The sequence below is a fragment of the Chelonoidis abingdonii genome, chromosome 6 (genome assembly GCF_003597395.2).
Source record: "Chelonoidis abingdonii isolate Lonesome George chromosome 6, CheloAbing_2.0, whole genome shotgun sequence".
In the NCBI taxonomy this organism is placed as follows: domain Eukaryota; kingdom Metazoa; phylum Chordata; order Testudines; family Testudinidae; genus Chelonoidis; species Chelonoidis abingdonii.
In genome coordinates this window covers 90,254,862-90,265,965 of record NC_133774.1, presented here as the reverse complement: position 1 = coordinate 90,265,965, position 11,104 = coordinate 90,254,862, and the positions used below count along the sequence as shown (strand labels likewise).

General features: G+C 47.6%; 1 protein-coding gene across 5 annotated transcripts in view; it reads left to right on the top strand.

The window, feature by feature from the left end:
* Nucleotides 1-4,940, top strand: part of LOC116831121 (DNA excision repair protein ERCC-6-like 2) — a 26,181-nt gene extending 21,241 nt beyond the window's left edge. For all 5 annotated transcript variants that reach the window (XM_075067213.1, XM_075067216.1, XM_075067214.1 and 2 more), the window contains one exon: nt 4,728-4,940. In XM_075067213.1, the coding sequence (XP_074923314.1) occupies nt 4,728-4,925 (198 nt within the window). In that variant the 3' untranslated portion in view covers nt 4,926-4,940. The remainder of the gene's footprint in view (nt 1-4,727) is intronic.
* The last annotated feature ends 6,164 nt before the right edge of the window (nt 4,941-11,104 follow it).

Sequence of the window (11,104 nt, the reverse complement as noted above, 5' to 3'; positions counted from 1 at the left end):
TCCTTAGATGCGCTGCCTAAGCGGGTAAATATTTACCCTGCCGGGCCGCCGCTCCTCCAGTTCTCTCCGCCGTGTCGGTCGTTGGACTGTGGAGGGCGATTAGCTGTTCCTCCACTGTCCCCTAGCTTCTTCTTCGTTCATTGTTTCTAGTTCTAGTTCTATGTCATTTAGTTCACTTTGTTTAGGTATATTGTTAGTTTATAGTTTAGTGTATATAGTAAGCTGTTTGGGGCGTAGCCCTTCCCGCAGCTTCGGCGCCAGTTCTCATGCTGGTTCGCCGGGGTTCAATACCGTAAGCTCGGCTGTAAGAACCGATGCCCACCAGCGATCCCCACCGACGCCTGCTTGAAGTGCCTGAGGGAATCGCTATCTCCGAGAAGAGTGCTTCGCATTTCACGGCCTCAGCCGAGGACCAAGAAGGGAGCGGAGACCAGTGCCTCAAGACGCTTCTGATGCGAAGCGGCGGCTTAATCTTCGTCTGGCACGGTGCCGCTTTTCGTCTCCAGCACCGAACCACTCCGGCCGCGAAGCGCCACGGCACCGACCTTCTCCGGCACCAGTTCAGGGAGAGACTGTCTCCTCCTCTACCCCAGCTAAGCTGCCTGCGAAAAGAGCACTGGGCGCCGACGCCGGCCGGGGCTGGCTCTGCAGGGACTTCGTCGCTCCGGACCGGCGGCTCCGTCGAGTTCCGGATCCCTTCGCTCTACCGCCAAGATCTGGTTGAGCTATGGGTCCCGCCACGCCGAGACCTTTCCTCGGCAGAGACCTCAATCGCTCTAAGGAGCCTGCGCTTGCCCACCCCTGGCACCGCCGTGCGGGTTCTTGCAGTTTCTAAGGGCAAGCCCATGCCGATTGCGAGCACCGTCCCGGCCATGGCGACTCGGCACCGGTCACAACTGGGCACCGATTCGATCCCGAGGGAGGTCTCGCATCGCCGACGGCCGCTCGGAGTCCCTGACCGCTCTCCACGCCCGGTACCAGGTCGTACTCGCCGGTGCAGATCATCCTTCGCGCCAGTCTCGCTTACTTCCCGGCACCGTTTCTGGCTCCAGCCACCATTACCGGCACCGGGACTCGAGGAGTCGTTCCCGTCATCGGGATTCCAGGATCCCGGTCGACCTCCGGCACGTTGCTGGTGGCAGGTCCCCGGTCTCGATTCGCGCACCGGTATGGAACACGGCACCGATCTCCGGCACGACGGGGGCGGCGGGGGGGGAGGGTCTTCGCCGCCTGGAGTGCGGGACCCGTACCATCTGTTCGCTACCCCGTGGCCCTCTCGCAGGGGTCAGTCTCTTTGCGGGCGGCGTGTACTTAAGACGCTCCTGAAAGACCCGCTGCCCCTTCTCCGAGAACTCCAGCAGGAGCATGCGTCCTCACGTGGGCTTCTGGACCCCTGTGGGCATATCACACAGCCCAGGGCCCCAGCATTACCTTCACGGTCGTCCGGTCTCTGAGCACAGCGCTCGCAGGCTTCTTCTTCACGCTCCTCCTTCCATCCCCTACGGAAGAGCGGTCGTCTCATCCTCCAGACCCTGGCACGCGCAAAAGCGCGCTGTTCTCCAGTCTGAGCCGCCACCCAGACCACGCTCTCCAGGCTTCTCCTCGCTCGTCCTCCCAGATGGGCCGCGGTGGCGGGACGACCTCACCGCCCCCCCCACTGGACTCAGGGCGCACAGGACCTCCTCAGGCGGCGTGGCCAAAAATTGAACATCCAGGCTGAGGAGGTCTCCGTAGACTCGAGGACCTCAGTCTGTGGAGATCCTCTCGGCGGATTGGCCCAACTCGTGTCGCCCTGCCCTTATAAGGACCATCCAAGCCAATGCCACAACCATCTGCCAGTCACCGGCTTTCACCCCCCCCCCCCCCCCCCCCCTGTTCCCCCCGCTGCCTTCGGGGTGTCGAGCGTAAATACATGGTCCCTTCGGAAGGGGCATGAGTTACTTATACGTCCCCCGCCCCGTGTTCCCTCCGTCGTTCAATCTGTGAATGGAGGGAGCTCCAATGGACAACAAGCTCGGTCCCCAAGTCTAAGGAGGGGGCATTATGGCCTGCTGGCCGCAAGGTCTATTCCACAGAGCGCCCTGCAGCTGCGGGTCTCCAACCAGCAATTCTCTGCTCAGTCCCTACACATACAACACCTGGGTGGCGGCTGAATAAATTTAAAGCGAGCTGACTCCCGCAGGACGCTCGCTCAGCGAGTTTGCCGCTCTCCTTTACGGGGGAAAAGGTACGCGCACTCTTCCCAAGGCGGCTTTGGGACGCTGCAGACTTGGCCGCCATGGACTCTGGCCTCCGGAGTCCACTATGTGCCCAGCATTCGTGTGCTTAGGGTCTCTGGCTTCCTCGGAACTCAATATCCATCCAGGATCTTGCTGTTTGAGGGCAGGGCCTGTTTCGGAAAGAATGACCCTCGGCTGCAAAAGGCCTCAAAGACAATAGGGTCATTATTGCGCGGCCTGCGGGATGCATCACTGGTCACCCAGCGATAGACCATTCATGGCCTCAACAGCAACACAGGCCTTAACCCCAGCCCAGGAAAGGCAAGACTTTGGCCAAGGCGGCGAACAAGAATGGCAGGCGCAGACAACTCGGTAATCATGGGGCCAAAACCAAGGTCCCTCCGCCTTCTCCGGGCCGAAGCCTCGGTTTTTTGAAGTGCGGCAAGGGCGCTGTACCCAGTCCTTCCCGGATCCATCTCCTCCCTTCTCCAACCGCTTTCGTATCTTACCTCCTGGCGTGGTGCCAATTACTTCAGACCGTGGTCTCCGTGCGTTGCGGCTTGGATACACTCCGTTTGCTTCGTACCGCCCATCACCCCCTTCCTTCGTCCCTCTTCAGGGACCCTCTCGCGAGCAGATGCCTCTTTCCAGGAGGTACGAAGCGCCTCCTCGACAAGGGCCAGAGGAGGTTTCAGCGAATGAGAATGACAGGGGGGTTTCTTCCGTTATTTCTGTATCCCCAAGGCCAAGGGGAGTCTCAGACACAATCCTCGACCTCACGAGAGCTCACAATACCCTGGTCCAAGTTGATAACTGTATGGTGTCCTTGGAATCCCTGGATCCCGTAGACTGGTACGCCGCCACTCGAACATGAGGCCATGCTTATATTCCATATAGACATCTCGCGCCCCAATGCGGAGGTTCCTTCGCTTCCCGTTGGTCGGCACGCCGGCATTCATTCACGGTTCCTCACCGTTTGGCGACCTGCCGGCCCGCTGGAGTTGCTAGGGTAAAAGTCTTCCGACGAACGTGCACGCGCGACGCACACACCTACTGGAGTGGATATGAGCAATCACTCGAAGAAGAACCCTTATTTCTCTTTTGGGTGGTGTAAACAAGTAGTAAGTATTTCTGCTTGAAATAGGATTCTGAGATACATACTTTTATTCGTAAAGTTCTGATTTAGTTCCTTTACCCAAAGTAATGTGCTAAATGGAAGCTTTTCAGTATCTTGCCCATTAGTTGGTCCCACAATCCTTTGAATGAGCATTTGTAATGGGACCAGGATTATAAAAGATTTTGGTATTATTAATAATACTTAATATTTATATAGTGCTTTTTATCTGTGTATTTTAAACAAGTTCTCAAATGTGGTTAATTTAGTATTGTTCCCATTATACAGATGCGAGAGAACTGAGGCACAGAAGTTAAGTGACTTTCCAAGGTGTCACAGCCAGGAATAGAACCTAATCTCCTGTTTCCCAGTCCTGTGTCCTTTTCAATGGCATGTACCAATTAGCAGTCATATGTTTCTTTTTAGGGAAGCCATGTAAACATCCTAATACAAACGCTTACTAAATGCAAAACAGTCGAGTGTCTTAAAGGTAAATTTGAAATACTTTATTAAACAAAAATTGACAATTGAATCCAGAGAATATCTACTGTATTGGAATATATACATAGAACTAAAATACATGTAAAAAAGTTGAAATCAGCTAACTGTATCTACCACGAACAGTTTTAGTGTTCTGCATTTTTCTGGCCAGAGTTAATATCACTAATACCTAAAATACATTTTATAAAACAAATAAAATGTGAATCAATATTGGCCTTTTGAGGCTAGCTGTAGCAAATATAGTTAATGGACTAATTATATAATTCAACTGAAGGTGTCTTTTGGAAGACAAAAAAATCTGTATTCTATTCTTTGCTCTGTCATTAACTAGCTTTCTGACATCGAACAAGTTACTGAATCACTCTGTGCCTGTTTTCCCATCGGTAAAACATTTTGTGATCCGTGGATGCAAATTCTATAGAAGTAGAAAGTGATGGTTTGTGTTTTCTCTATCAGTCTACAGTCATAATTTTTCTACATTTCTTGCATTTCATCAGTTTTACTTTCACTGTATATATGAAGTAGATTTTTTGGTAAAGCTTTATAGTATAACTTGAGTAACTACCATTATTGCTTTGAAGGAGTACTCCTTCTGGAGACCATTTTACTGTATGTTTCCTTTGATGATAACACACTGTAAATAAACTCAGATTGCTTTACTTTTATGAGTTTGTCCTCTAATCTTCTTCTTTCCAGATTCTTTTCTTCTCTTTGTTCAGTTCATATAACTCTTAAGTAAATAATAGATATCATTCATGGAAAATGATTAAATAAAATTCAAACTTTTAAATACTAAAACGATGGTAATTATATTAACTTTTGCATGACAGCTCTTGATACAATGTTTTTGACATGGGTTCTGCAGCAGTATAATGACAGCTGTTTGTTTTTAGACTTTCCTAATAGTGGCCCCTCTTTCTGTGCTTTATAACTGGAAGGATGAGTTGGACACTTGGGGCTATTTCAGGGTTGCTATTTTACATGGCAATAGAAAGGACAATGAACTGAGTCGCATCAAGCAGGGAAAGTGTGAGGTTGCTCTGACAACATATGAGACGCTTCGCCTATGTTTGGATGAACTTAACAGGTAATGTAACATTTTCTAACTTTCATTTGTGCAAACATTATTTTTGTAACAGTCTATTGTGTTTTGGTTTTAAATTTCTTTCGACAACTATTTAAATCCTGTGAATCTAACTCCTTACTGGGAGGTGGAATGAGGAGATACAGTATATTTGTATCCTGTGAACTTGCCAAACAGAATCTCTCTTTCTAAAGGATAACCCCCAAGCAGGTAGCTATTGGAATGATCGCTGTATTAAATGTTGAAATGTCAGGCATACTAGTCTCTCTTTCTCCCATTGTGCCCCCCACAATGACCACGAAAATATATGGGATGGCAGAGGCTTGATACTCTGAGAATCCCTGCCCTAGACACATTTTTTCATTTATATAATAAGATTCCAGGATTGTCACTTTGATTCTATACAAATCTTATGCTTCAATGTGAAGTGATGGAAACAGCTGCAAGCATGGTTGTGAGCTCTTTTTTGTTCAGAATATCACAAGGTTGAATCATCAGTGTGATTTGCAGTCCAGTTTTTAAGTTTTCAGCCATTTTGACTTTGCGAATTACACCCATGTGGTGTACAGCCAAAGTCAGGCAAAGAGTCATAGGCCATTGTCATACAAGAGTTAATATCTACACCTAATTAGCTTGCAACAATTTTATTGGTTGTATGAGGGAGACTGTCCAGATAGTTAATTACTGGGTCCAACTGCCGCAGTTCTTCAAAACCACTAACATAACCCTGCCAGCACAGTAACCCCAAACACACGTAACCCCCACCACAGCACACATCTCTCACTTGCCACCTGCACAAAGCTCCCATCACCACACAACCCACATGCAAATCAGCGCAAATCTCCCAGTACTACGCACACATTTCCTCCAATCTCACTCATATTCCCTCTGAGAACCAGATGAAATGTTGGAGTCCAAAGGTTCTGTGGTGGTTGGAATGTGACAGTTAATCAGAGGAGGTGGGAGTGGCAGCTGTGTGGAGTAGCAAAGAGGTGGTGGCCACAAACTTTGGGGAACATGTATTTTTAAGTTCTCGGACATTTTGACTTTACAAATTGCACAGCGGAAAAAACCCAGACATAATATCCTCACACAAATGAACTCAACTAGCTGTCATTCACCACCCATACAGCTCAACACAGTCTCCCAGTGCACACTCTAGACACAACTCAGCACAAATCTCCCAGAACACACAATAACCCCAAACACAGATAGCTCCTCACCGCAGCATTCGCCACTTGCACAAATCAACACAAAATTTCCCAGCACAGTGCACATACTCTCCCACCCCCATACTTGCCATAAACTTGAATGGCAAAGCTGTGGGTCATCTCTAGTAGTACAATATACATCTAGGTTACATATCCCTGTTGCATGACAGAGTATCCACTGTTAGTGGACTGTGCTTAATCATCTCATAGACAACCTACTCTCTCATCTGTGGCCCCACAGACAGCCTCACGCCCATTCATGATGATATATTTTTGTGGCAACATGGAAAAGTAATGATAGAAAATGATTCAATATTTATTTATTTAGCTGTCTTTCGATGCAGTTTAGCATAGAACTCTCCATAGTGCCCTCACCCCTCAACAAGTCCTCACAGTAGATGAACTTCTGGTGTACAGTGCAAATAGTTGACACAGTGCAGTGCTTTTTGCTAGGTTGTGTTGGTCCCTCAATTCAGGAAACTTTAAGTAAGAGAGATATTGTAATATTTATGTTGGCAATACCCCAAAAGACTTTATAGAGGTTGAGGTCTTCCTGCTTTCCAATTTATCTTTGCTATAGTTCATGACCTTGAGTACAATCATTCGACCAAGTCAGCATTGACTGTTTAAATACAGAGAACTCACACTACAAACTTGCTGACAGCTTGACGTGATCTTGTAGTTTAAACAGCTGGGTTCACCCAGGGCCGCCCAGAGGAGGGGGGCAAGTGGGGCAATTTGCCCCAGGCCCCGGGCTCCGCAGGGGCCCCCAAGAGAACGGGCGAGGCTCCCGGCCCGCAGCCCGACCCCGCCTCCGCCCCCTCACCCGGAGCCTCAGCAGATCCAGCAGCGTCCCTGAATAGCAGTGCCCTGTGGCTCCGGCAGGACTCCTGAGCGCCCAGCCTCTCCCTTACCACGTGGCTTTGAGCAGGGCGGAGCTCAGGAGCTCCGCGGGAGCCACACTGCACCGCTGTTCAGGGACACTGCTGGATACGATGCACTGAGGCTCCGGGTGAGCGGGGTGCCAGGAACAGAATGGTCGGGGATTCTAAGGGGGGTGGGCAGTTGGGGGGCAGGAAGTAGGGGGGTCAGATAGGGGGCAGGGCTAGGCTGTTTGGGAGGCACAGCCTTCCCTACTCTAAAGCTCATCCAGCAGTTTGAGGCTTGCAGAAGAGCCAAGCTGTAAGCTTTTCCATTAGGGCTACCATCCGTTTTTTCTCAAATGCCAAATTATAGTCTATATTCAATTTCAGTGCCATAGGGAGATTCATGTCAGGGAGAGTAGCTTCATTTAAAATTAGCCACTGGGGAGGGATCACATGAGAAGAGCAATATCCTTCACCACCTACCCTTTCCTGACCCTACCAAGGGAGACACCCCCCCTCCCCTGCATTCCCTGAGGCTTCAGAGGGTTAGTTCAGTGGTTCTCAAACTTTTTTGTTCTGGTGACCCCTTTCACATAGCAAACCTCTGAGTGTGAACCGCCTCCCCCATATATTGAAAACACTTTTTTATATATTTAACACTATTATAAATGCTGGAGGCAAAGTGGGGTTTTTGAGGTGGAGGCTGACAGGTCACAACCCCCAGTAATAACCTTGTGACTCCCTGCAGGGGTCCCGACCCCCAGTTTTGAGAAGCCCTGGGTTAATTTAATTTTAGCACCCTGTGGTTCATTCACATGCATGTGCTATTTTGAGCATGTCAGTTTTCACAACATAGGCTCATCCCAGATTCTGGAACGAGCTCAAATGCTCAGTTTGTGGAGCATGTACATATAAGCTATACTAAAGACAAACCCACAGTAACCGTCACCAGTTTGTGAGGGACCCCATGGAGTCAGTCTCTAGGAAACAGATAAATGCATGGAAGTTAAGTCCATTAATGGCTATTAGCCAGGATGGGTAACGAATGGTGTCCCTAGCCTCTGTTTGTCGAGGGTGGAGATGGATGGCAGGGAGAGATCACTTGATCATTACCTGTTAGGTTCACTCCCTCTGGGGCACTTGGCATTGGCCATTGTCGGTAGACAGGATACTGGCTGGATGGACCTTTGGTTTGACCCAGTATGGCTGTTCTTATGTTCTAACCTAAATGAACCCAAAGTTATGGAGACAGATATGAGTCAAGAAAGCCAGCAGAGAATCAGAAACCTGGAAAAAATCTCTGACTGGGTGGGCTCAGGCGTTTGGTCACAAGTTGAGGTGGTTCAAAAGTTTTGGATTTTTTTAAGCAGAATTTTTTTAGTGTTTCTTTAAACAATCAAACACACAGCAAGCAGCAAATATTTGGCCACACGCTTCTGAAACCCCAAACCATATTCAGGTTTTGGCCGACTAATTTCAGCTTTTCAATTAAAAAAAACACAACAAATTTTGAAGGAAAGCAGACATTGTCCGCATTTTTTTCCGCTTTTTAAAAACCCCTAGTTTTTGATCCAAAAAGTTTTGATGGAAAATATTTCTCTAACCCTTTTAATGAGCTTTAGTGCCTTTTAGCACTGGCTGATGCTGAGAACCAGCGATACCTTGTAAAGAAGTTTTCTCAAAACTGGGTTTGTGCCGAGATGTGGAAGGTTTATTTTTCCCAGGGTCGCCCCTGGCGGGGAGCATGTGGGACAATTTGCCCGAGCCCCGCAGGGGCCCCCACGAGAATACAGTATTGTAATTTTTTTTATGGAAGGGGCCCCCAAAATTGCTTTGCCCCAGGCCCCCTCTGGGCAGCCCTGGGTTCACCTTCAGGACTTGATAACAATTTACATTGAATCATAGCTGAAGAGATTCCTATAGCTATCTCTGTTAACCTAGTCTTGTTTAAAAATACTGTGGTTTGCAGTAGAGATGTGAGAATCTGTGTGAGAGGGAGAAGTAATCCCTATACTCAAATCTCTTCGTGCATGAGTGTGAGGAATGATTAGTTGAAATTACTTTGGTTACTTTCAAATATGCTCGTTCCTGTTCCCACTTTGCATCTAGCCATTGTTTTCTCTCTTGTGTTCTCTTGAGAGGATCTGACTTTTCTTACAGTAGATTTTTGAAATGTAGGAGGCTGACATGGGCTACTTGATTCAGAGTATTTCAGTAGTACTGAATGAAGGTTCAGTCTTAAAAAATAAATTAATCTAAAATAGGGCATTTTTAAAATGGGGGTGGGGGGAGAGGCGTGATACTTTAAAATATGCCTGCTTCTGCTTGCGACTGCTTGATTGTATTAAAGGAGCAACAGACTTGAAGTGAATGTATTTTGAAATTGCTCAAAATATCATGATTTCAGAACTAATCTTCTGCCTGGTTTATAAATATGAATTTTAAATAAATCTGTCTGGGGGCTGGATGACTCAGGATTGGTAATGTGAATCATTTCACCTTTAGGTCATGGGGTTTTATTGTGTTCCAGACTGATAGTGACCAAAAGTTGTTACCATGTAATGGCTGCTGATGTTCAAATTCCTTTTGGAACAGTTGTCCATAATTCTCTTGCTGCTAGATATGCAGCTTTCCCTTCCACATCCCTCCAACCCCTTAACCAACCCCCCCAATATCATTGGCAGTAGAGATTCATAGATTCTAGGGCTGGAAGGGACCTTGAGAGGTCATCGAGTCCAGTCCCCTGCCCTCATGGCAGGACCAGATACTCTCTAGACCATCCCTGATAGGCATTTATCTAACCTAAGAAAATGAACAATCCTGTCATCCCTAGAAGTTGATCCCTTCAAGTCATATTTCAGACTCATTGATAAGGATGTTTTCTGTACTGCTGCTACCCATGCTGTACCTGTTATGTGGGGAAAATGGAAGATTTCAGTAAACAGGATTCTCAATCTGCTACCTGTTTATAATTGTTAAATTAACTTTTAAAAAAATGTTTAAAAAGTGGAGTTAGTGGTTTTAAAAGCTGCTGGATGCATAGCCCTGGAGACAGACAGTCCATCTCTTTTATACCAGAAATGGTATAGCATGACTGGCAATAGTTCATATTTTTGGCCACAAAACCTTGTCAATGTGCTAAATTTAATTTTTTAAAAGATAAATCTAATCATAGGAAAGGCAGTAGCCTATGAAAGCAATGCTATAGTTAGGGCCTTGCAAATTCACGATCCATTTTGGTCAATTTCACGGATATATGACATTTATTATTTTTAAAATCCTGATTTCAGCTATTTAAATCTGAAACTTCATGGTGTTATAATTGTAGGGGTCCTGACCCAAAAAGGCATTGTGAATGTTAAAGGGGGGGAGAGTTACTGCTACCTTTTACTTCTTCGCTACCGCTGGCTGCGCCGCTGCCTTCAGGGCTGGGCAGGGCTGGAAAGCAGAGCTGCCAGCCAGGAGCCCAGCTCTGAAGGCAGAGCTGCCACTAGCAGCAGCGCAGAAGTAAGGGGGCAATGGTATGGTATTGCCACCCTTCTGCACTGCTGCAGCTAGGCGCCTGGCCAACAGCTGCCAATCTCTGACTGCGCAGCTCTGAAGGCAGCACAGAAGTAAGGGCGGCAATACCACAACCCCCTCTAGACTCATAGACTTTAGGGTCAGAAGGGGCCAATATGATCATCTAGTCTGACCTCCTGCACAAAGTAGGCCACAGAATCTCACCCACCCACTCCTGTAACAAACCCCTAACCTACGTCTGAGTTATTGAAATCTTCAAATTGTGGTTCAAAGACCTCAGGCTGCAGAGAATCCACCAGCAAGTGACCCATGCCCCACGCTGCAGAGGAAGGCGAAAAACCTCCAGGGCCTCTGCCAATCTGCCCCGGAGGAAAATTCCTTCCCGACCCCAAATATGGCGATCAGCTAAACCCTGAGCATGTGGGCAAGACTCACCAGCCAGCACTCAGGAAAGAATTCTCTGCAGTAACTTCAGATCCGTCCGTCACAGACCACTGGGCATACTTACCTGCTGATAATCAAAGATCAGTTGCCAAAATTAAGCTATCATACCATACCATCCTTAAAGCAGATATGGTCTTTTGCTC